At 39.9% G+C, this 27,264-nt stretch overlaps 1 protein-coding gene across 5 annotated transcripts in view; it reads left to right on the top strand.

Moving 5' to 3' along the window:
* The first annotated feature begins 865 nt into the window (after nucleotides 1–865).
* slc12a7b (solute carrier family 12 member 7b) overlaps nucleotides 866–27,264 on the top strand; it is a 79,083-nt gene continuing 52,684 nt past the window's right edge. For 4 of the 5 annotated variants that reach the window (XM_042219276.1, XM_005918492.3, XM_042219274.1 and 1 more), the window contains exon 1: nucleotides 866–1,224. In XM_042219276.1, the coding sequence (XP_042075210.1) occupies nucleotides 993–1,224 (232 nt within the window). In that variant the 5' untranslated portion in view covers nucleotides 866–992. Of the gene's footprint in view, nucleotides 1,225–20,962; nucleotides 21,362–27,264 lie in introns of those variants that run through there. The other variant, XM_042219275.1, reaches the window with a different exon arrangement.

The raw sequence follows: 27,264 nt of genomic DNA, 5'->3' as shown, positions 1-27,264 counted from the left end.
TCATCAATTTGCTTGGCCTCTTTAATTTTTTTTAAGAATTTGCTGCAGATTTTGTGTTTTTGTCTCAAAAGCCAAACATACTAGAAATGTTAAGGATGCTAGGTGTGAGCTATGCTTAAGCCTGTGGAATTGAGAATACCAAAGCTGAGTCCAAGGGTGTGTTGTTTCCATTCTGATTATGTATCAAAACTGCTGGGAAATATGAGAGTTCATTTTCTCCTGCAGTATTAAGGAACCATTTATTCTAAGCTGGAACATACCAAAGTTATTATGGCAAGGTGTTGACAAATGACTAACCCATCCTGACTTTTTAAATTAGAATGATCTATTGAGTCTCTGTGAAAGGCTATTGATGGGGAGGATGTAAAGAGTGGGTGTTAATTACCCCATCACTTGAGCTCACTAAAAAAGCCTGTAATGAGTCCAGTGTGATGCCAGTACATGTGGCCCTCTGTGACAGCAGGGTTCTAACATGCACTATTTTAAGGATCCTGTTTGCGCCTGCGTTTTTAAATTATATTTTTTGCTGCCTAATGGTCCTTCAGTTTTAAATAAAAACGAACATCTTTTTAGAATATATTTAAAATTAAAAATAAGAACTTTTGAAGATTGAAAATGTATTCACTATTGTCATTTTGATTTTATTTGGGGGCTTTGAGCAACTAAATCATAATGTAAAAACTACAGAACTTCGAATTTTTGAGGAGAATATCGTTAATTTGATAGAAATATTAGTAACTAACCCTGTTCACAATTAACAGATTTCGACAACTCTGATTTGCTTCTGGGAACGATTGACAGCGCTCCTTGGCATTCTAAACCAATGAGCGAGCAGAGAGGGCGGGCACAGCCATACTGTAATCAATCCTCTGATCGAAGGCGTGAGCGGGAACTGCTGGCTGTACTGTGTGCTTACACGCGCAGAGTGAGGAGCACAAACTAACCGTTGTGCTGTCCTCCACTGAAAAGTTCCACAGGTGAATAAAAAGGACATGGGGGACAGATTTGTGGTAGTCCCTGTTGGCGGTGGAGGGACGGTCCCCGTACAGGGGGCTCACTTGGACGCGGTTGCCGCTGACCCGGGACTCGACACCGGCGGCGGCAGCAGCAGCAGCGCCGACACGGGGCAGGAAAAAGAGCCACTTGAAGACTCCGTGTTCGAACCCCTGGACCCCGGCGCTGCGGTGCCTATCCTGGAGTACAACAGGGAGCCTAACAAGTACGGTAGGTGTGCTACAGACAGGCGCAGACTCCGTGTCCCACTTCTTATCTCACCTATCCACCTTTTAGAGGATTAGCTGTCGTGTTTCTCCCGGGCAGTGATCTAATAAAACCGAAGCAGACCTGCGGAACCTGTTCATATTAACCACAACAATCAAAACGTTATTGGTTTGTATCCTGGTGCCTCATATAGAGATTTTACTGGCATTAAAAGTTCCGTCAGACAGTTTGGAAGATTAAAACGACATCTCTGCTCACCTAATTGAAGCGCACATGAAGCAGACTGTATTTGTTTAGGTCCATGCGAATTTCCTCTCAGTCTTTTATCTGGAATTTAGTTTTTGTTAATAAATGTAAAGTAAAATAATAATAAAATAATAATAATAATAATATACAAGGTTTTGGCGCCATTTGTTTTTAAAATAAAGGGCAGAAAATAAATGGTCCATGGACAATGGTCCAAATATAGTTTTAATTTCACATAGTGCCAGCGATTTCCCAAATGTTCTTGGTTCACAGTATGTGTCTCTGAGCTGAACCACAATTTGGCTGCAGGCTTTATTCTCAAGCTTTGTTCATGCAAACAAGGTGCATCTATAGCAACAGGTGGGTGCTTAGAAGGTGCTAGAAGAATTGCCTGGCACTTAATGTACTCTGAGTTTATTTGTGTCCATAAGGGTCATCCTGCTTATGGCTATTTCATATGTGGCAATAGCTTTATTGCGATGTCTGATGTGTTTGGTTTCTTTTTTGTACCTGTTCATTTGAAGGACCAAAGTGTTTTGGGGTAAGCAATGTTTAGACACCAGGAAGGAAAGGTAAATTTTAGTCTTATTAATTAAATATGGATGAAAAAATAAGATAAATCTCACAGTGCTAGTGGTGGTTACTGGGTGTGTACTCATGATGAATCATGGTGACAGAGGAGACTTTTACTATTGACGAAATAAGTTTAAGTTGTGTTAGGTCCAACAAAAGTATCCCACAGGCTCAGAGCCAGTATAAGATGCTGGACAGGTGACAAGTTTCTGGTCCTGTTAAAGCCTCTGTTGATTTAGAGCAGTGATTGACAAGTACTCAAGTGATTCATTGTATAGTAACCGTAGGATATGTGGAAAGATGGGTTCAACTTGTGTGAAAAAAATAACCTATAAAACAAAACAGATTTTACAGGCAAAAAGTTGCTTGCCTTGATTCCAACCGGAGACACAAATTCGCTTTAGGGTAGTGTCAGAAGGACCATCTGACATAAAACTGCCAAATCAAACACACAGAGCAACCTGCTGTGCAGCAAAAAGCAGTGAAAAAGTAGCGTTCATATGTTTTGAAAAGAAAATCTAACCTTGTAGAAAAAGATGCATAAATTTTGAAACTAAACAAGCAGTTTTCATTAGTATCAGTTTTTGCTGATTCCAGATTTATTTCTAAGACCTATAACTGACAATGTATACCAGCAAAAACCAGTGCTTCTTCAATGCACTATACTATTTTTGTAATAAAATCAATTTATAAATTATTAATTACAGTTATTAATTACAATTTTACAATTTCCTCCAAACTGTAGGAAGTTAAAGGAGCTGCTTTTCCTTACGTTTTACCTCTCATCCGGTGAAAGAAGCTTCTCAGATGAGAGGTGAAACGTCTTCAAGCAACCTAAAGAAGTCCAGACGCTTTTCTTTCCAAGCTCCTTAGACTGCTTTTGCTTAAACAACTCAAAATAAAGTGCTCTGCTAGGGAGGTATAACTAATAATTGAATCTGAGTTGGCGTACACCTCACTTTAAGGCTTCTTTTGTCTGCTCCCTTATTACCAAGGGTTGACCACCGTGTTTGATTTGGTCCTTCCCGACATAGCCTCAAAGGGATCTCCTTCCCAGGATCCAACAGGAGTCTTAAAACGTACGTTTACCTGACATGCAGTGCTGATAAGAAGTATTTTCCCTCTTCCTACTGTCACACTTAAATGTTTCAGATTATCAAGATAATTTTAATATTAGACAAAGATAACGCAAGTAAATACAAAATGCAGTTTTTAAATGATGATTTCATTTATCGAGGGGAAAAACGTCCCTATGTGTTCCTGTGTAAAAAAGAAATTAACCCATGAACTTATTAATAACTTGTTGTGCCACTCTTGGCATCAAGAGCTGCAGAAAAGCATTCGTAATAGCTGACGATGAGTCTTTCACATCACTGTGGAGGAATTTTGGCTCACTCGTCTTTGCAGAATTGTTTGAATTCAACTATGTCATAGGTTGATTCTTTAAGGTCATGCCAAAGAATCTCAATCAAACTGAGTCAGAACTCTGACTAGCCCACTCCAAAACCTTTATATTAATTTATTTTCATAAGCCATTTAGAGGTGGAACTTTGTCTTCACTCACAATGAGGAGCCTACATGTTAATGACATGTTTGTGCACGGCTGTGAGTGTGCGCATGTTTTTTGTGTTTTTTTTCTCACGCCTGCAGTCACAGAACCTGCTGAGTCTTTAGCAATGTTGGTAGAAACACTAAAATACTCATTTGTAGCTTGATTTTGAGCATAGAAATATTTTTTAAATCAAACAGGTTGTAGTTTTGTAGGAAAAAAACCTCACCTCACTGGAGCAGTAGGTGTTTTTAACTGACAGCCAGCACTGAGCTGCAAAGCCATGAAAATGTGTTCAACCCGATTACCTCTTCTATAATACGATGACAAGTTGGGACTTGGCTATTCTGCTTTAATGCATAGATGGTATTTCATTCAAATTCAGATTGTTTTGCTAAGTAGAAGATGATGGGTGTGTTTGTGCATGTGAGATATCATGCGAGGGTGCATTATTGGGGCTTGTTGCACTTTGCAAGTTTTCAACGGCAAAAATTTTAATCTCCCCAAAATTTGTAACATGACTCCGGAGAACAACCAAAGAGCATTTGCCGCCTCTGTGGGCACATGCAACTGGGCGGGCAAAGAATGTGGCTGTCAAATGATGTCATATGTTACATGCCGCTCCAATGAATATGCTGCTATAAAATCTGAGGATGTTTTTTGTTTGTTTTTTCTTTTTTTGCGGTGGGGGTTGTAAAAATACCTACTTCATTAATATCACTGGCTGGAAATTGTGACGGGAATAGTAACGAAAAAGTCTTGTACTTGCATTTTAATTGATTTGAATGCCTTTAACCCTTCGCTGAAAAAGATCCACACTGACCGAACAGATTTATTTTGTAATTTTGGCTGCGAAATTCTCTCCAGCCAAATATAGTTGAGGAGTTATGCTAATGTGAAGCGCACATGGAAAAATCTAGGCCCTGTAAATTCTTTGTGCTTGTTTTGTCTCTATCACAAATACTTACGGGGTTGCAGCCATGTGAAGAGTGCTTGCACAATGGGCCCAGTGATGGTTTTAAAAAGAGAAAAAGTGGACAAACCTACGCCAGAAACTTGCTGAGATGGATTATAGATATTAACGACCCTCTGTATAATGAAGACTCTACTTTAGGAGTTATTTATCACTGAAGCATCTTATTAGGTACTGACTTCAGTTCGATTTCAATTTCCGCACTTCATTCATCTGTGACACTCGGTTTACTGCAATCAGTGGAAAGTTGTTTGTTTTGGTATAATCTGTTTACAGATCTATAGGGGCCTCTGTTTAATTGAATTCCCTATGATAAAGTTAGCGGTAGCAGATAATAGATTTAATTATGTTTACATGATCAATGGTTAGCCATTTTCCACTAAAGAGGCACTGCACAGATAAACTTGTATGTATCAGCATGCTCAATGGGAAGGTTCCTCTTTTAGTTACATACCACACAGTAAAACAGAGACCAGATGCAGGCTCTGAATAAAGCTGACTGCATATTACAAGTTGTGACTTTTAATATGTTAATAAAGGAGGCTTTATTTGATGGTGGAATGTACTTTTCCAAAGGTCAAACGCAATTTGAACACATTTGACAGTTTAGTGGAACTGGAGCACTGTGTTTTCCACGACTCAAGGTTGCAAAACAATGTTAAGTAAAGTCTCTTGTAAAGAGGAAGCAGCGGTTATGAAGAAATATAAATGATGGCAAAAAAACGTTTTGTTGTGTGAATGATAGTGTCTATGTGTTACACTGCCTTGGGCTCCTCTTAAAACACTTTAGTCTAAAAATGCACTTGTGACTTGGTCGTTGTTCAGATTTTAGGCCGTGCGAGAGTGGGAAAAGGCCATAGTGACTGCTAATGACATTAAGCAGTTTGTGGGTGTGACCTCACGGCTTGCCTCAGATGCTGAGGATGATTAAGATTGTGTTTGGATTTATGAGAGATTAACCAGGCATTGAAATATAAATGAGGTTCTAGAGTCTTCAGAAGGTGTCAGATTCACATCAGGCTGAGAGACTGTTAAGCTCTCATCTCTGTGATTGTTTCTGCTGCCTGAGATTCTTTATGGAGAATCAGCAAAAGTAATCTGCATGAATTTGTTAGCTGGTTATGATTTTTTTAAGGTCCAATCTCAGAAGCTACCCCTATAATATCAGATATAAGTAAGTAAGTTAATGTCTCATTAAGTGCACCAAATGTTAAATTGAAAAAATAACATTATTTATATAACATTAATAATATTCCTGTTGTGATTTGCTTTTATATTTATTCACCTTTGTAACATTTACCCACTCTGCACTTTACTTTGAGCCAAGTTACATGACACAATATCAAAGTTGGGGAAAAATAAACAGTGAAAGCATTTAAAGGGAAACAAATTATTAAATTTAAAACGAATGACGTTTAAAAAATAAAAAATATCTAGATGTGAGATAGAAATTAAATACCACTCTAGACACACTGTGCATTTGTTTTTAAATCTTTTGTGGTGTAAGAATGTGAAAATATTTACTACTCAGTTATTTATTTCATTTTTGACAGTTTCAGTCTTACTCATTTTACATGCTGTTTGGATCTCTGCGACGCAGCTATCTCCACAGTGTTTATCCAGACTCTTCGCTCACGTTGCCTTTTATCCCATCGGTGAGTGGACTACGTGACTTTCATGGATCAAACCCACAGTTTCTCCATCCCCTGAAATGGGCTGCGTCTGTGGCTGCTCTGTTCTCCACCTCACTAAGCATGACTTTATACAAGCCAGAAATCTGGATTTTTTTTTATTCCTGACTGAGACTTGGCAGCAGTCCGCATACCACACATCCCTTATTGAACTTTGTCCGAGGGGGTACTCTTTTATCAGCCAGCCTCGGATGCTGGGTTGTAGAGGAGGTCTTGCTGTTGTGTTTTCAAATCGGTTTTCATGTCGTTTGTTTAAAATTGGATAGTTTTTATTGCTTGAGCTGCGGGGGAAAGGATCCTTTTTATTGTGCTGTAGTGTACCGTCCACCTGGTCCAAACAGCACATTCTTAAAGGAATTTAGTAACTGTTTATCATACACCCTGAAACTGTCTAGACTGGTCGTATTTGGGGATTTTAACGTGCACATTGATGATGACTCTGAGCTCTTTGCTAGGAGCTTTATGAGTGTCATAGACATTTTTAATTTATCCAGCATGTGTCTGGCCCTACTCACGCCAAAGGGCACACTTTGGACCTCGGTTTTACTTTGGATCTGAATGTTGATTCTGTTTGTTCTGAGGACATTTTTATTTCTAACCACCACTGTTATTTTTCATTGATCTGTAACTGTGACACAGTTTTCAGCCCCCCATCCCATGAGGTCTGCCTCCTCTGCAGGCATGCTTTCTGAGGCTTTTAATTTGTTTTTCTCCCCTTAAAATGACGTAGATATCTTAACAGATCATTTTAATTAACATTACCTTTCTATATTAGACTATATCTGTTGTTTTACATAGAGATGGGTGCCAGTTTTACAGTCCTCACCATAGATAAATTATGATATATGCCATTTTTCTGCATGATAAAACGTTCCTGCAGAAAAATGGAACATCTGTGGAGGAAAACCCATTTAAAAAGGCACTTATTACACCTAAAGGATCTTTTAGTTCCTTTAATAACTCAGTGAAGTAAGCGAGGGTTGCATATTTTTCTAACCTGGTGTTAAATAGCAGTTGTTATTCAACATTGTTAGTGGCATCATTACTCCTGCTCCACCTACTATGTCCTGAAATGAGGACTGTCAGCGTTTTCTTTCCTTTTTTTGTTAATAAGGTCAGAAATGTAAGAAATAATATCTCTTCTTCAGCATCTGTGTTGTTGTTGTTGTTCCCACACCAGCTCGGCCTGTTATCTTACAATAGACAGCTTTGCACCAGTAACTTTACGTGAGCTGGCGAAGCTTATTGGTACGATGAAAGCCTGTTTGTGCTCTCTGGACATTTTTGTACCTTGTACCTTTAAGGACATCTATTATCCCTGCTATGCAGATAATATTCAGCTGTACACCTCGTTTCACCCAAGTTCCTAGACACTATTAAACGGTGGATGGCAGACATTTTTCTTTAATTAAATCAAGAATAAATGGAAATAATTGTGTTTGCACCAGAAAGGAGATGCTTGGACATCTTGGTTCTTTGGCAAAATCCTCTGTTAGGAACTCTGGCATAACCTTTGATTCTGGTTTTACTTTGGATGCACATGTCAAGTTTCTGGTTCATCATTTGAGAAGTACTGCCAAACTAAGCTCCGTTGTGTCACGTGCTGAACTGGAAGTGATTATTCATGCTTTTGTTTCTTCATGATTGGATTACTGCAATGCACTATAAATTTGTATTGGAAAAACATCCCAGAACAGTTCCAAGTTCTTCAAAATGCTACTGCCAGGCTTCTGACAAAATCCCCCAAAATGTGACTCATATCTTAATGCAGCTACACTGGCTTTCGGTTCATGTCAAAGTACAATTTGAGAGTATTTTGCTGACTTGGACAGCTTTTCAATGACAGGCAACATGCATTATCATCAAGATAAGGAACTTCTTCGATTACGCTGTTAAGTGCCAGGAGGATTGGCGTGATTTATAAATCGAGGAAACCAAACAACCTCTACCTAAGCAGATGGCACTACACAGTAGAGCTACCTCGTCAGGGCAGGACTCCGCAGTCTGTTTACACTTACAGGCCAGTCGACACTCTTTCAATGATGATGATGTACACATCCAGGACAAGGAGGAATGCTGGTTTGAGCGCGGAGTCAAGGAGGCCATTTACGTGAAATCGAGGAGGGGGCCTCAGGCTACATCTTTCACCATCTTACAGTGCTGTGATTGCAGCCATTCCCCAACTCTCTGTGAATGGTACTCATGACCATTGATCAATGGTCCCTTATTAGTGGTCAAGACAATTTTCTTATTAATGATCCAGAAAATGTTTCACCAGTGGTGCTAGTTTCAGTCATTATGCAAATGTACTGTTCATAAGGCTGGAAACCTGCAGTCAGCTGAGACTGAAGAAGTCACTTGCAGATTAGTGACAAAACATTTCTCCCGCTGAAAATGCTACTTCCAGATGATTTAACTTTTTGGGAAAAACATTTATGTATTTTTTAGGTGGAGGGTTTGTATATTACAGCTACAGCTAATAATTACATTGTGTGTAGAGAATGAGTGGGACAGAACTGGTAAATGAACGTCCTCAGAATGTCATTCCAGAGGCTCACTTGCTCTCTCTCTCTCTCTCTCTCTCTCTCTCTCTCTCTCTGTGTGGGTGTGTGTTCATGTTCAAGAAGGCATGCACCTTTGGTGTCATGTGCTGCCCTCATCTTTATTTGGAACCCAGCAGTCAGCACCAACTGGGCCCTGGCATCCACTATATCTGCTCCTGCTCTTGTGTGGCCTTGTTCAGTCTCACATATTTGTTCTACTTGCTCCCTATTTACACTGCTGTTTACACGCAACACTCACAGGGCGATGTATGTGTCTGAGGTGGGGGTGGGGGTTACATCGGTCAGACAGAGGGTGTTTCAGAAGACTCTCTCCTTTGGGTCACAGTTTAGCTCAATCTTTACATTTTTATCAGGTAATTTTATTTTGAATTGGGCATTTGTCCTCAGGTCATTATCTACATTATCATAACACTTTACAGTGCAGTTACCACCAAAGCAATAATGGAATCTTACTTGTGCAGTTAGTAAATTTGGATGAGTGGTCAATGGGGTCTATCGGTGTCAGTTTCAGGTGCAAATCTATTCCAAACTACAAGGCACAAAGGGTCTTATAGAAACAAAAAAAATGTGACAAACTTAAAAAAAATACTATAAATTCCTGCTTTGACATCACTGCTAGTTTGACCGTTTTTACTAACTAGGGTTTCTCTTTTGTTTTTGTTTTTCATCTGTTACAAAATTGAAGTTAAAGATAACTTAACACGGGTGTTTCTTTTCTATGTCAGTAGGTTGTAGCAATAGTTGTTTTAGCATGGGATGGTATGATATACTATCATACTTTTTTACATGCACAGCTGTGGTTAAAAATTTACATACAGTCATCACAGGCATGAAAAAAACAGTGTATATCTACAGGTTCAGTATATTTTCACCTGTTATTTCAGAGTTTTGATAGACAAAGTATTTACTGTACTTGTATGTAGACACACATAACCACATAAAAAAGTCCACCCTGTCCCTTTTTAAAAGCACCCTGTTAAGCAGCAGTGCCAGAGGGGGCGGTAGTGGGGTCATTACCCTTGCCCTGGCAAACCCACGCCATAGGACAATGAGTGACGTTACATGTTGCAGTGTCCCTTCAACTTGTGATTTCTTGATTTTTGTAAGCCAGCACATAGCGTAGCCGAGTCTAAGACACAAGTTAACTATTGTGAAAAAGAAAGTAAGAAACTCAGCAATTTCTTTGCTTCCAGTTTTGACTCCTTCTCCTCCTGTACCAGTGCTGGTGTGGAGGTTCTGTCTGAGTGGGGACACCCATCATTCAGGAGAATATTGCAGGGGCTATCCAAGGCCTAGACACTGGCAGAAATGGTACGGAGCAAAAATGACCAATGTGGGGTCCTAACCAGAGTCCCAATCACTGTAGTATGGAATTCTGACTCATGAGCATTATGTGTGATGTGGTACATGTTTCATGCTGGATGCCCTTCATCAAGCAATCCTCCTTGTTTTAATTTTTTTAATTTATTTTTTGGAGGGGGGGCTTGGGGCCAGCACTAGGAAAGAGGAAAGATAGCTCCTCATATTTTGTGACTTACACCAAAATCTAGATTAAGAAGTCACTAAATCTGCATAGTATCTCTTAGGCAATGCACCAAACTGAAAATGGAAGTAAGCAAGTGAAACTTTACCAGTCACCTCCAAAGCACTGCTCATACCAGTGCAGTTTGTTTTATTTTAACACACGATGAAAGTGGTCTGGTTAATAATGCTTTCTCAATAAACAGTCTTTCAGCACCAGAAAACCACTGCTGCTGAACAGATGTGATGGGAAAAACTACATCATGTGTTTTCCCCTAGACATTCTCTACATTTGGGGTTGATAGTCAGGGGTTTTTCCACCTCTTGTATGTGTAAAACTAAGTAAGGCATTTACTGTGAGTCATTTTGGCCTTTTTGCCTTTCCTATCACAGTAAATATTGTTGTAGAGCAACATAAAGCCAAATGAGGCCCCTAGAAAGCAAAATACATGTTTAAAATTATGTCCAGAGAGAGTGAAGACATAAGATGATGACACTTAAACATATTAGCATTATCCCATCCAGTGAAATCATCCAAAATAAAGAAAATAACAACTTTTAAAATGACCAAATATGTTTATTCAACAATAATATTAAAACAAACCCAATACAAATACTGCTTTATTTACTGAATAGAGCAGTTGATAAAACTTCAAAACAGAAGAGCTTTGTTTCCATAAAAAGCTGTGTTAAATTTCTGTTTGTGCTATTGTGTCTACCTTGGGTATATGTAAGGAGAAAATGCAGCTGGGCACAGTCAGTACAGTTACTTGGTTATGGCATCAGTGGATATCAGATGTCAGAAATGTGTAGAGAGAGACATTGCGTGAGTATCATGTTCCGCCTGTCTCTGAATTAGGAGTCCTATTATAACCTCCTTAACCGTCAAAGGAGCTTGCAAAGAAAAGCGTCTGGACTTCTTTAAGTTGCTTGAAGACGTTTCACCTCTCATCCAAGAAGCTTCTTCAGTTCTAAGGTCAAATGGTGGGGTGAGCTCATTGTGAGCAGTCCATCTGCATCTAAAGGATAAAGGACACTCTTTCGAGGATGCCAATGTTCACATGTTGGACAGAGAGGACAGATGGTTTGAAAGAGGAGTGAAAGAAGCCATCTATGTCCACTGTGAGCGACCAACTTTGAACAGAGGCGGTGGTTTAAGACACCAACTCTCTGCCATCTATAATCCAGTTTTGAGTTCCCTCCCCAGACGCCTTAACGGCCACTCACATCCTGGGCCATCTGACCTCAGCAAATCGCATGATAAGGTGGGGCCAGGTTTCACAATGAGCTCACCCGAAACCCTGGCTGATTGGGACCCACACCCGTTTTCACACCTTGGCTCAGGCGATTAGAGGATCATCAGGGGGTCCTTTTGTCCCTCTGTGGGGGGATACTCCCACTAGGTTTAAATCTGGGACTCTCCACCATTTGACCTTAGAACTGAAGAAGCTTCTCGGATGAGAGGTGAAACGTCTTCAAGCAACTTAAAGAAGTCCAGACGCTTTTCTTTGCAAGCTCCTTTGACTACGATGACCTGGATGACTGAGAACCCTCACAGACAACCTCCTTAACCCCACCCCAGCCTAAATGACTACAGTCCTGTAAAACTCCAGGGATGAGACTGATGCAGTGCAAGCTTCAATCCTTCCAAACTCTCTCATGACATGGGCTGAGCTGTCTGCTGAAAAAAGGAACTGAGATAGCAAAAAAGTTGAGTCAACTTCTGTTTTTGCTGATCTTACTCATTGCCCCAAGACAGGTTTTTTTTCTTTCTTCTTTTTTTTTGGTTATGTTTTCTGTTCTTATTATGTTATGTTGGGGTGGCTGTAGCTCAGGTGGCAGAGCAGGTCAGCTACTAACCAGAAGATTGGTGGTTTGGCTGCTCCAGTCTGCATGCAAAATATCCTTGGGCAAGATACTAACCCCATATTGCTCTCCGATGCACCCATCGAAGTGTGAATGTGTATGAATTTTAGATAGAGCGCTTAGAATAAGTGCTTGTGTGAATGGGTGTGATTGGTTGAATTAGATATATAAAGTACTTTAAGTGCTCAGACAGAGTAGAAAAGCGCTATATAAAAACCTGTCCATGTTGTTTGAATTTTTGTCAGACTCACAAATGCAGACACATACAATCTGATTATTAACACACTTGTATGGAGATGCTTTTGTTGTAAACATGTAAAGTACAGAATTGGATAAAATTAAGCAAAATTTCTCAAAATAAAAACAGTTTTCAGATCACACAGTTACACATTCACAAATATACATTTCTGACATTCAAAAACAAAACAAAAACAAATCAGCGACCAATATAGCCACCTTTCTTTGCAAGGACACTCAAAAGCCTGCCATCCATGGATTCTGTCAGTGTTTTGATCTGTTCACCATCAACATTGCGTGCAGCAGCAACCACAGCCTCCCAGACACTGTTCAGAGAGGTGTACTGTTTTCCCTCCTTGTAAATCTCACATTTGATGATGGACCACAGGTTCTCAATGGGGTTCAGATCAGGTGAACAAGGAGGCCATGTCATTAGTTTTTCTTCTTTTATACCCTTTCTTGCCAGCCACGCTGTGGAGTACTTGGACGCGTGTGATGGAGCATTGTCCTGCATGAAAATCATGTTTTTCTTGAAGGATGCAGACTTCTTCCTGTACCACTGCTTGAAGAAGGTGTCTTCCAGAAACTGGCAGTAGGACTGGGAGTTGAGCTTGACTCCATCCTCAACCCGAAAAGGCCCCACAAGCTCATCTTTGATGATACCAGCCCAAACCAGTACTCCACCTCCACCTTGCTGGCGTCTGAGTCGGACTGGAGCTCTCTGCCCTTTACCAATCCAGCCACGGGCCCATCCATCTGGCCCATCAAGACTCACTCTCATTTCATCAGTCCATAAAACCTTAGAAAAACCAGTCTTGAGATATTTCTTGGCCCAGTCTTGACGTTTCAGCTTGTGTGTCTTGTTCAGTGGTGGTCGTCTTTCAGCCTTTCTTACCTTGGCCATGTCTCTGAGTATTGCACACCTTGTGCTTTTGGGCACTCCAGTGATGTTGCAGCTCTGAAATATGGCCAAACTGGTGGCAAGTGGCATCTTGGCAGCTGCACGCTTGACTTTTCTCAGTTCATGGGCAGTTATTTTGCGCCTTGGTTTTTCCACACGCTTCTTGCGACCCTGTTGACTATTTTGAATGAAACGCTTGATTGTTCGATGATCACGCTTCAGAAGCTTTGCAATTTTGAGACTGCTGCATCCCTCTGCAAGATATCTCACTATTTTTGACTTTTCTGAGCCTGTCAAGTCCTTCTTTTGACCCATTTTGCCAAAGGAAAGGACGTTGCCTAATAATTATGCACACCTGATATAGGGTGTTGATGTCATTAGACCACACCCCTTCTCATTACAGAGATGCACATCACCTAATATGCTTAATTGGTAGTAGGCTTTCGAGCCTATACAGCTTGGAGTAAGACAACATGCATGAAGAGGATGATGTGGACAAAATACTCATTTGCCTAATAATTCTGCACTCCCTGTAAATTGTTTGCTATTCTGTCCCTTGAAATAAGATTTAAACACTTTTAGTCTGGAGCTGCTGGGAAAAACAGCTTTTTTCCCCTGCACCTGTTGGAGTGAGGTTAGGCTTTTTATTAAAAGGCTGCACTACAGTGTGTTTATGAGAAAGTGTGGATCATTATATATCTGGGATGTCTTGATTGAGTATTCATTTTGAGGTCATGACACCATTTCAGTTGCAGTCCTGTCCAGCGTTAGTGTTGACGATCATTCCCCAAAGCAGTCAAATGAGTGGACTGTTATTGAATTGGGTGAAGGCCAGATACTAACTGCTGCACTGTCATTCTCCTAGCTTCAGTTTTAAATTCAGTGTTTTCTCAACTATTGTAAGGCATTCCTGTCCTGAAGTAGCAAAGCAGCCCCGAACCACAATGCTCCCTCCACTGTGCTTCACAATTGGGATGAGATTTTGACTCTTTCAAGTGTAATGTACATTTAGATATTCACTGACTGCAATTTTCTTGTGCAATATTTGGCCCATACAAGCACATACAAACAAATATCAACTGTTTTTTAAAAATGCTAAATATTAGTTTAATAATTAAAATAAATTATTAATTTCCCCCAAATTTGAAGTACATTTCAGGATTTCTTTGCAATTTCTTTTTCAATTCAAGTGTTCATTGTGTTATAATATCACCAGATAACAGGATCTTAATCATTTTCACTTTTTTTTTTTTTTTACCCGTTTCCATAATCTTCCTTGTAACTGCTTTGATCATTTTTGCTGTTCCAAATCTCATACTGATGATGCTGACTTATAGTTACTATTAGCTTTAGCCATGTTCTTTTTGTTAGCTTCTTTCAAATCTCATATGTTCAGCTGGATGATCCCTCCATGCTTTACTTTGGGGAACTTTGTGTCTTCAATAACAGTGAGAAATTTCACACTAATGACATGTTTGCATGTGGCTATGAGTGTGCGAGTCAGTATTTGCCTGCATCTCTGTGCGTATGTTGTGTGCACATGAAACAGACCGGCCTGTAATCAGATATTTGGGAGAATGACCAGTCACTGGTCCTGGCTGAAAATGCTGGAAATTGGCTGTTCTGTTCCCTGGTTACTGGATCAGTTCATGTCTACTAGTAGAGATGTAGAGGACACTGTCATTTAGAGGAAAGGTCTGATTCCCAACACATGCTTTAGTGTCATTTAAGTGGAACTCTTGACCCCAAGTAACTTTTGGACAGGCCTACAGGTTCACATCCTGTACAGCCTGGACTTTGAGTGATTGCTCAAGGTTCAATAAAGACAGTAAAACAAAACGACTGATTGTGTGTTCTCAGTTCATTCAGATTGTGTTTGTCTGTAATTGTAACTTGAATTAAAATGTTGTTGATATTTAATGCAGAAATTTACTCCTGCAACTGTAAGATTATAGCATTTTTGTACTATTGTTTACAAATGAATTGTATTCAATGTTATATAATTAATTAATGGATTTTTTCTCTCGTAACGATTTAGATAGCGATTTTAATAGTACTCTCTGGACGCACATAACAAAATCCACCTACCAGCACTCCTAAAGATCACTGATTTTCACAGTTTTTCAGAACATTTCCTGGGCATGGAAGTTTGCCCTTTGGCCAAAATAAATACTTAAAAACTGGAAAGACTAGAATTGGTACCATAACCTTCAACAGTTTATGATGAAGTTAAATAATGCAAAGTGGTCTTTTATTTTTCCTGTAAGGCAGATATTTTGTGTCTTTAACTTCTTGTATTATCATTTTATGCAAGTAGACTGAAGTGAAGTAGATTTTTCAGTATTGTTTCCTTGCCACAGATGTAAGTTCACATACAGTACCAGACAAATGTCACTAAAATGTTTCAGAAGGGAACCCAAGTGGTACACTCGCACTTTCATAATTACATTTAGGAACGTAAGACTTTGTATGTTTGGAATTCTCACATTTCTTTTCTCCACTTGCCAGTGTGGACCTGATTGTGCAACTAATACTGCTTCTTGGGTTTTTGGACATGAACACATATTCTTTTCCTTTTTTGTGTCTGTTGGAGGCGATGTTTTCATCAGTAATCATCTGGGGAAACTAGTGAAAATGAACTAGTGAAAACAGAAGGAACTAAAAAACTGGTTTTCCGCTTAACTGGAGGATAAAAAGTAAATTCCATTTGGCTCTCTGCCATTTTGTTAGGATTTTGTTTTATTAGTATGAATTTACGTACATTAGCAGGTTTTGTCTGTAACCTCTGGACTCTGTAGGTCAAAAGTGATGCACGTTTGAGAGAAGGAAGTAATGGAAAGGGAGATGATGTGTGAAAAAGCATGTGATCTGAACTCACATGATATGATAAAGAGATTCCATCTGAGCCTGCAAGACACCACAGTTTCCTTTATTGACTTTATTGAATATCCCTGTATCCGTACACTACAAAGTTTTTGCATCTCTGTGTATGGAGAGAAGCTGTTGAACAGATTAAGTGAAGAACTGCAGCAATATCTCTGCATGACTTGGTTTAAAAAGAGGTACAAAAATATGTACAGGGAGGAGGTAGGGCTTTTACCGGGTCTTGTCACACACTATTTTCACACCAGGGATGTGTATATGTGTTTGGGTGCACAAGTTTGTTTATGTTTATATATCTGTAAATTTGTATGTCTTTTGACGTGTTACAGTACTAGGGTTATTAAAGCAAATACATGTAACAAATTTCTGAAGTGATAGGGCATAAACAGGAAGAAAAAGTGTTGACTGTTAGTTACCAAATAGTGTAAGGGGTGGGATTATGTGTATAGCTTACGCTTCTTCCTACTATTTTTTTCAACATGTAAGTTAATTATGATTTTTATTATTGTTTTGTTTTCCTGTTGTTTTGATTTGTTTGTTCGTGTCTCTTTATTCTCGGTTGTTGTTCTTATACTATACACTTATACATGTTCAAAATAAAGATACAATACACAAATACACAGTTTTACACTGAGTTCACTTTTCTCCTTTGCCCACCAGAGGGCAGTGTAATATATTGGTTAGGCAGACAGGCTATGTGGTAAACGTGAGATAATGTGAGGTGTGTTAGTGTTATTTTTCATTGTAGCTGAAATAATAACATTTATTCATTTCAAAATACTCTATTTGAATTTAATCGCAGTAAAATTAAATGCAATTTTAATGAAATTGCAGAATCTGAGCTTAACCAAGTTTTAGCAAAGTAAATAATAGTTCAGATTTGTTCTTTGTTGCTTTTGTATCAAATCTATTAAATACATTTCTCGGTATTTTCCTTTATATAATGATTTTACAACTTCAGGCTACCAAACATCTCTAGATTCTAATATAAAACAGAGGCTTAAAACTTGACAAAGAAAGAGTGAACTGTTAGATATGATAGCCATGAAAAAGATAAAAACCAGGGAGTCTCAAGGCTGCACAACAGCAGGAATGATCTACACTGCTGAGAAGTATGTCCTTGTGTCATTGGCCTGCACTTGGTGTATGTGTTGCAAATCCAGCGTCTTCCCATCTTCCCCTGCAGGTTCAATCAATACATCTATTTTGGGAGTGGAAATGCGAGCCGCCAGAGAGAGTTCTGAACTCAGTTTAAGTGCTGTTGTTCTCGGGGCAGAAAAATTCCCCACTGTCTGTAAAACCAGGAGCCTAGGCTCATGTAAAATGTGGATTACCACACTTTTCAATGTAACAGTAAATCGTAAATGGTTTCTCCTGTCATGTTTGGGTTTTGTTTTGGGGGTTTTTGTTTGTTTTTTGTTTTTTGGGTCGGGTGGTTCAGGGGCCTCACCACTGTACCCTCTGAGCCACAGAAGCAACAAAATCTGACATCACACAGACTTTGTACTGGGGTGCTGACAGGGTAGAGACCAGTTAGTGTACCATCTGACTGCATTTGTGTTGTCAGGGACACCTTTACTAGGCGATGTTTAAAGTTCAGGGCTTGTACAAAAACAGCTGGAGAAGTGACTGAATAGGCAAAGCCACATGTTGGCCTGGGAAGGCCACACCCAATTAAAAAGTTAATAATCAAGATATAACATGTGGAATTTAATACGTTGATCGTTTAAATAATGCCACTGGGATTAGGGGTGTTTATTTCTCAAACGTCTGTGTAACTGTTTAGCCACTAGCCTCCTCCTCAGAAACTTACATATCAAACCAGTCATGTGTGACAGGTATCTGACTTTGCACACACCCACAACCTCGTCTTGTTTTAAAACATGTTGTGAAGTTGGTCTGTATTTCCACTAAAAATCAAACCTTTCAAAAAAACATGTTCAAAACATTAAAATCAACCCGATTTTACACACACACACACAACCCTTGGTTTCGAGTATTTTGTGCAGTTGAGTATAAAAGGCACTTAAAAAAGGAGTTAATGCATATAAATGGGTAGATTAAATCCAGTTATTTTGTACACACTGAAGTGACTATCCTCATACTACTTTATTAGTATATTGTGGAGGTCAAATTTAGGTTCAGACTCCCAGTTTCTTATCAACACATTCCAGTAAGGTGATAGATATTCGTGCCTTTGTATGTGTTAATTGAGGGAATGAATCATGAGTTTGTGGCACTCACTGTATACCTATGCGGGAATTACAGTAAAACAAATTCAGTAATAATTCCTGTAAGTGTAAGACAAATAAGTACTGGAAAGTTGTGAGGACCAGTAAACAGCTAATGTCTGCTCTTGTTTTTTTTTTTTTACCACAATTGATCATTTCCCTCCTATGGGAATTTTTTAGCCCTTTTGCTGGAGAAGTTATGTAAGACATTTCCTCCTTCATATTGTGTGTCAAATCAACCGTGAGACAGCCTGAGAACTGCTTATGTCACAGCATTTTAGCCTACTTTCCAACCTCCCTTATTTATTGGTGTAAATGCTCTCACAAAAAGGGACATTGTCCCCCAGGCCTGGATGTATGGACTGTCCCTGAGAAAGCAGTCTGAGTGTCTGGCCACTTAATCAGCAGATGCCGGTTACATCATTGCTCATCCATTGAGCAGCAAGTAAGAGCTGCCTTTGTTACCTTAGAAGCACTGTAATACTTACTGCGCATTTAGGAATATTGATCCAAGCTTTCCTTTCTTGATTCAGGGAAACAGTAGTAGGAATGCTGGCTGCTTTAGTTTAGGCTGTAGCTGCAGCTCGGAGTGATTTGCATGTAGCATGGGTCCAGCATCATATTTGCAACCACACCCCCTGACAGGAGTTATTTAATTGAAAGAGGTCTAGTTTCTGAAGACTAGAGTAATAAATGTTTGATAATAAGGATGTTGTGGTTTTTTTTAATGTGACTAACAAATATTTCACTGAAGATGTTTGAGGAGTGAAGGTTTCCCAAGCTTTAAGAATGCTGTAGAAAGTCCTAGATGGTGCTACGTCCTTCCTCTGGTTCAGTATTGAGAAATGAGCTGTGAGCTAGTCGCATTGCTAACTGGGCATCTCTCTTTCTCTTTGATTCTCTCGCACCGTGCACGCTCCGCCTCCCCCTTCCTGCTTTTGCACACCACACCCTTCCCTTGACTCTATTGATCTCATGTGTCGGCACACTGGGGAAGTTACCGGAGGGGGCGGGATCTCATTCTGGTTTCCATGTGTTCACAGTCACACTCAGCTAGTGTTATAAAAACTCTGGCCATCTGCACTCAATTCTGTGGACTTCACTGTTTCTATCACATTTCCAATCACATAAGGTGTTTGAGACCTGATAGCTAGTGTCATTTTCAGTGTAGTATATATTCAGAGGAAATGAATCATTAGAATTAAGGTCAAATGGATTTGAACATGAGGCACCTAAAGCCATTTTCTCCTCCCTTTTACTATTTTTCAGAAACGCTACGATACTTTATTAGTCTTAGAGTACCAGTCGAAAGTTTTAGATTCTATCCATCTTTTATATTCTCGTCAACCCAATAGCACAAATGGAACAGATTAGGGGAAAAATTAAGAGAACAATGGTATTTTAAATGGGTAGAATGGTTCCTTATTAGCGCTGGTGCTTGACAGCAAGATGTCTGTTGCTTCACACCTGCTGGTTTAACAGGTTCGACAGTTTTTTGTACCTCCAAAAATCTTTGATTGCCACAATCACATCTACAATTACTGTCTGTAATTGTGATGTGAGCATGTCTTTCCTGCCCCTTGACTTGTGTTAGCTTGGATAGAGTCTAGCTGCTGTGACTCAATACAAATGAAGCAATGTGCAGAAACTTTAACTCTCCAATCCTGTACAAGTGCACACAAATGCGCTGCTTTGTTTTTCCATTCACTCGTCTGACCACTTGATCCCAAACCAGCTGGATGGGGTTTTACATATAGAGACTTCTGTGCTGATTCTTTTCTTAAAAAAGGCCTGTAGTATGAACCTATGACCAAGATGACGGTCTGTGTAAAGATAGTTTTAAAGTACTCAGCAAAAGTTGGACAGGTTAGGATTAACTGTGGAGACTGCACAAAGGCTCGATGTTCTCCTGTTTCTTAATCCCTGAAAGAAGTTTCTCTATTATGTCTCAATGACCATTCAGTTTTGGTTAAACCTTGGATGATGTACAGCTCACTCTATACAGATATGAGCATCTTTCAGAAATCTGTGTGTTTCCACACATAAGCATATGTGCTAACGCTCTTTAGGGTTATATGTTCACACAGTCTATATACATCTTCAGACCAGCATTGCTGCACACTTGCTGCACATGGGGTTTAAATTATTGCATAGCAAGTGAGGAAATACATGTGTGTCCGTGTGTGTGTGTGTGTGTGTGTGTGTGTGTGTGTGTGTGTGTGGCAGCTTTGCACTTCCTCTTTGAACAAAGGTGATTGTTTCTGGTGGTTGTTGTGCCTGTGTGTGAGAAAAAGGCTGCATTCCTGGTCAGGGGATCTGCCCTCAGGCATAGAAAGAGCTGCTATATGTGCTCTCACTCACAGATGAGCACTAATGCATGTAGTTTTTCAACCACAGTGTGTGTGTGTGTGTGTGTGTGTGTGTGTGTGTGTGTGTGTGTGTGTGTGTTCATGTGCACTGCCCCCCATTGGGCGGGGCAGCAGCGCTCTTCCTTATTTGGGTAGTTGGTGCGGTGGGGGTCGGGGTCACATGGGTGGACAGCAGAATCCTAGCGATAGGAACAAAAACTCAGAAGCAAGACACAGCGTCCTGCCCATGAGGGTAAAGTACACCAGGGAAGTTGGTCTGAACAACAGAAAGCAAACAACGGAGAACAGTAGGAAGAAAGAGAAGAAGAGTGACAGTTGCTGGACAGAGAAAGGAAAAGATTCAGCAGAACAGAGGGGGCGGAGGAGGGCTGCGGGAGATAAGAGTGTGACAAACAGGAGACACTGAGAGGAAGCACAGGGTATAAAAATGCCCACCAACTTCACCGTGGTGCCGGTGAAGGACGGCACCAGAAAGGCAGAAGAGGGGAACGACCAAAATGATGTGCTGAAAGAGGAGGAGGAGGACGCCGCCACAGGTGAGATCACATGTTTTATTTCTCTGTGCCAGGTGGGCAACTGGTGCAAATAAGATCAAATTTACGAGCGAGGCTCAGGCGTCGGAATACATCTTTATCCTTCTGTTGAGACGGTACAGAGGAAGCAGCTCTGGAAAATTCCAGACTTTGTTTACAGTGTCCAGTGGAAGCTGATAATTTTGCTTTATTGCAAGGTTTTTTTTCTGAAAACCTGTTTACAGCTGTGTGTGGGCAGATAATGTGAAGGGATGATTGGGTTTGGGCAAAGGCTTGCTTGTAGCTGTGTGAGATGCCAACTTGCCTCACACGATACTGCCGCTCATGGGAGTTTGACATGAATGTGGTTTTTCCTTCTGTCAGAGTCCCTCCTTTTTTCTTTGTTTTTTCATTTTGTTTCACTCCTCAGCTGATGGCTTTTAAGCAGAAGCCCTAAACACAATGAGTTAAATGTTCTTTGATTTAGTTTAACTTTAATTTTTCTGCGTTATGCCATGTAATCCTAGTGTTGGTAACAAATGCAGGGATAGCAGAGCTTCAGTGACTTCAGCATCTGCTGACTTCTCTGTTGGTTACCATTGATGTGCAAACTCCTGCATGAGTCATGACTGAAGACCTCACAGTGAACTCCTTGGTGTTAGAAACAACAGGATAAAAGAACTTTTACACAATGTCCTGACGCCCAGGCATGACACACATTTCCTTGTGGGGCCTGCAGGACCAAGACAGAATAGTCATGAACTTAAATAACACGTTATAATAAATATTTAGTGAAAGCCAACAAATATGTGCCATTTACAGTTGCACATAAACAAAACAGGAACATACTGTAATATTATAGATCTGGTGTCAGAACAACACAACCTGCCTGTGTGCAACACCTCAGAACAATATGTAGAGGTCATGAAGTGCATATTTAACAAACTCCTCTCTGACACTCCATGGTTTTGTTTTTGGGAGTTTTTTTTCCAGGCTCTCATTGCCAGTTAAGTTGTTGCTTTTACAGCGCTTCACATGGTGCTGAGCAAATCTGTTCCCGGTGTTTAATTTCTGTTGTGGAGCTACAATTACGGCTGCATGCCGGGTGAGATTTTACAGACTGTGGGAGAGAGAATGGTGTTTCATTGTGATGCTTATACAGGCTCTTGTATCACTTTAGTTTCTCCTGTGCTGGTCTATGTGTATGCAGATCAGCTGTTACTGACAATGGCTGCAGAGTGACAGAGTCGCTCGGTGAGCAGGGCATAGCATGTCAGAGAGATCTCACGCTTGATCTAAAACCACAAAATTATAACTTGACTCGTGGAAGCATCGAGGCCACGCATGTTCCTTTGTTTGCATTGTTTTGAAGTCCAGCCTGCTCAAAGCCACAGGTCCTTTTAAAATAGGCTGAATCATTCCATGAGTCGAACTGTAGACACATTCTTAGCTGTGAGATTTGTTGAGAACATGATGGTGATGGTATGGTTAAATAACAGCAGCAGGCTCCAGACTTTAAAAGCGAGACATATTGGGGGTGTTTCCTTTCCGTGATTTGTTAGGGATGGGTTTCAATAGTGTAGCTCATGTCAGCTCATAAACATATAGTGTGTAAGGAGGACAGAGTGAAATAGCAGTCACTGTTATTGATTATGTTGCTGGCCCGCTTTCCGTTGACTTAGTCAGGGGAGATGAGACCCCACCCCCATGCTGCAATGTCCTGGGCTCAAGTTTTTCTCATTCACTCTGAATTCTCTCTTTGTTCTACTCTCCCTCTCTGTTTCTTGATGTTCGTATCTCCTGTTCCCTCCTGGAATTAAAGCTTTACTCATAAACAAACAATTTAGAGGTGTGCTTCTTATACACGCACTGGGCACTGAAAACGTAAAGGAAATATGTGTCAAAAATGTGTCAGAGTGAAATGGAAACGTTTCATTCCTCCCAGGTAAAGCTAACTAGTGTAGCCAAAGTGAACCAGCTCAGCCCCTTAGGCCTTAGTAAGGTGGTACATCCTTTCCATCTTGTATTTGCAATTAAGCTTTCCTTAGAAGACACAAGATTTATTTATTTTTAAAATCGCTTTAGTAGGTCTGGTGTTGATGTGGAGTAAAACTGTCTTGTTGTCTTTTTTTTCCAGAACAATGTTATTAAAAAAAAGTAATGACACGACTTGACGTAGCTGTACTACAATAATATTCTGACCTATTCCGTATTAACAGAGTCTCTCATGTGCTTCCACGTGTTGAAGCACAATTGTTATAAGGGCAACAGAGTCTTGCCCTTATAACATTCTTCCGTTCATTTAATTGTTTTTGCGCAGGAGATGTCAGCATGTGTGATTGGGTTTAACTAAAGTCTGTGTTTGGCCCAAGCACCAACCCCTGCACCTGAATAATGAAGCCACTGTGGAGGTGCCAAAAAGTGCATTCACCCTTGTGGCCAGTTAGCCTCCCCAGATTCCCATATTAAAATGTCTGTGGGGGAAAGTTTGCCCCTCGACAACAGCTGTACGGGGGATGAACTTTTTTTGTAAGTTGTGCTTTTGGATACAGGTAATGATTAAAGTTGAGGGCTTGGCTGCTTCAGCTCCAGAATCAAACCATGAAATTCTCCTTGCTGCTGCCCTCTCACGAGAGTATGATGAACCTGAAGTCCATCAGATAAACCTAAGGTCTGTTTGAAGACGATTTTTCGCAAAAATGTAGCATGTTCGGTGTGTATATACAAGTTAAATGACTGAATTTTCCAATTGTTTTTTGTTTGGTGTGTAAATACCTTTATTCAGATTGCAGACTCCAAAAATAATTGGTGATGTGATTGTGGCTATATACTGAGTCCTGTAGCCAGTTTGTCATAGTTTTCGAAAACATCTGTCTTACTGTAGTCTTTATTTTTCAGTGACGATATTTTTTTTAAATTAAAATGTCATCTGGAACAAGCAAATTAGGTAGATTTTAGGATCTGTTATGAGCTTCAGTTTACCTTGTATCATGCTGAAAAGGTCTTAACTTAGATGAATAAATCACAGGTACATGTATGTAACTTTCCCTGCTGAACAGGTTATACAGTATTGTACAGAACACAGCGTTCCAGAAGGGAATGAGCTCAGGCTCTGTGGGAGTGGTTGGAGTGGGACTCTGAGTGAGCGTATGTAGTCAAGCATTCTGTGGGAGTTGAGCGGTGTGGCTTTGTAGTGAAATGCAAACCTCAGTTTTTGTTATGCTAAGTTGGGTTATCAGATTTGGGACAAAGCCCCACCTTGCAATTAAATAACAGGGTGGATGTGGGATGTAGCTCATGTCTCCAGTAGTAATAGTAGTAGAAGTGCAAGTGGTGGGTGTTTGGACCCAGTCTTAAATCACTTGCTTTCAAAGCTGCTATGGTAAAATCCAGCCTTACTTCTGTTTTGTTCAAGCTAAACAGGTGATTATACCAAATGCCTGGGGTTACTGCCTCTGTCCGTTGGTCTGCTTGCCCATCTGTCCCAGACATGTGTTTCCTGTTTATTTCCAAGCAGGTCTGGTTCTTTTTAAAGCTGTACGTGGCAGTCTGTATTTTTGTCTCTAATTATATTGTTAACTCTTTAATTTGCCATACTTGCATACTACCTATATTGCTAGCCGCACTGGAAGCAGCACATATAATATGCTTTAAAGAGACTCTCAAACAAGTACATTGTAATGACTGAGTGATGCGGTTGGAATAGTTGTATCTTAAGCTGCTAAGACATGCACCATAGCTGTAAAATCTTTTAGATATTATGTGACACAATATATGAGGACAAAATGTCCAGTGCATGTAATGTCCATTTACAGTGATTTTGGCACAGCACAAGCAAAATAGTCAGATTTTACTAACAGTCTAATCTGTTGATGTGTTCTGAATTTTTCATCACAGCCTGTTAAATGCAGAGTTGATCTCTGAATATTACAGGGCTGTAGTAAAATCTGCTTCTTGTCAAGTTGTTCTAGATTTATACAAGTTTGATAAATCAAGAATATGATTGAGGTATGTTTAAAGATGTCTGTTGTCGTATTGCCAGCCTTTAGAGTTTTCATAAATTAATTTGAGAATAATTGAGATAAATGATTGAGAATGGGAATTTTATTTTGGTCATAGAAATCCTAAATAATGAATTGGATAAGCGGTGCACGTACTGTATAAAGATGGTAAGATTTTTTCATTTTATTGGCTATGGGGCAAGTTAGCGTGATGCTGCAATCACAGTGTGATAAGTGCTCTAATTTATACAGCAGGATGCAACCAGTTCATTTCAACAATAAACCATTCTACCAGGAGCAGCACAGATTAGCGGCTCAAAACCAGCAAACACGATAAAGGAGCACTAAACAAAATATTACAGAGTAAGCACATGTCTTAAGTATGTTTAAGGCCTAGATTATACTCTAATGGATGGGGAAATCTATGTTACTTGGACCTGAGCAAACTCTAGCAGACTTGCGAATGCGTAAAGTATAATCCCGATTTAGGAGTAAGGCAGTTCTGGTTAAACTCGACTTCCATTGAGGCTGAAGGACAATCAGGGGAACTTTTGTTTTAATCATTGCTAGAGGCAATTTGAGATCTACAGGACTGAGACTCCGAATTATTTCACACCTGTAGTTTTTAGTCCGTTTAAGTCAAACTTCTTCCTGCGTGGTGTGGTTCATTTGTGCAGATGTGAACACAGTAATTGGACTCTGGTACACACCAAAACATCCACACTGAGATGCTTTGGAAGAGGCGGTCTTGGTGCGGTTCCAAATTCAATTCAGTTTTATTTATATAGCACGAAATCACACCAACAGTCGCCTCAAGGTGCTTTATATAGATCCTACAATAATAGTTCCAAATGAATTCCACTGCGATTCGCTTGTAGTGTCATGTGATCTGACCTCGATCCGAACCAACTACCATGTGTATGTTGTAAGTTTGAGCTAAAAAACTTCCCTGTAGCCTTGTATGCTTTGTATTCTGGGATGCTGCAAGGTACTATGGATGTATGAAGGTCTAAATGGGCTAACAGCTAGCCATTAAATGAACATAAATTCTCCCGTGTTCTCCAATCCAATGATCGGACTCAGTTAGGGCTGCTCAATTAATCGAATTTTAATCACAATTACAATCTGGGCTTTCAACGATCATTAAAAATGACTGTGCCGATTATTAGCAACCCCTTCATGCTTTACTCTCGCGCTGCTCCGCTCTGCATTTCGAACACGCGTCACAACAATTAAGAGGACCCGAGGGAAGCTCGGAAAGCTAAGCAGAAGTTATTTGGAGAGGAGAGTGACTGCCGTTGGTTGAAAAGAGATTTAAAAAAAACTTCAGTGGTGTGGAAACATTATGGGTTCGCGGAGTCAGACGTGGATCAAGTAGACATAGTGTGTAAACTTTGCTACATCACTAAACATAGATGTTTACATTTTTCATTTATTTTTTTATATTGCAAACATTTGCACTGTTATCAGTATTTGCACACTATTTTATATTATTTTTTTAAAGTCATTATTCAATACATTGTTATTGTTAACCCTTTAAAGCCGGTCAGAGCAGCACGCTCCGTTTTGTGTAACTATTTTTGAGTCCCTGTAGAACCTGAACCAAGCTAAGCTAACTTACATCTGATGCCATCAGCTTGTCCTCGGTCACGGTTTCCTTCCACATAAAGCTTTGCAAAAATTGCATAAAAAGCGCTTGCAGGAACAAAAGCATAATATTCCAGAAACAGGCTTTGCCGATCCGATCAGCTTTTCGTAACACTTCCCACATTGAAACAGCCGTCAGCGAGAACTATCGCATGTCGCCATTTCCTGCCCGAAACAGGAAGTGACGTCATTTTCGCGAAAAATGTAGTTTTTTACTTGTAGGCCTTAAAAGCCTATACTGGTGTTTTTATAAGTCATGTTTGACTTTTCTGAATAGTT

This window comes from Haplochromis burtoni, unplaced genomic scaffold, assembly GCF_018398535.1.
Source record: "Haplochromis burtoni strain Fernald_Lab_line unplaced genomic scaffold, NCSU_Asbu1 Contig_30, whole genome shotgun sequence".
Classification (NCBI taxonomy): Eukaryota; Metazoa; Chordata; class Actinopteri; order Cichliformes; family Cichlidae; genus Haplochromis; species Haplochromis burtoni.
This window is presented reverse-complemented; position numbering and strand designations above follow the sequence as displayed.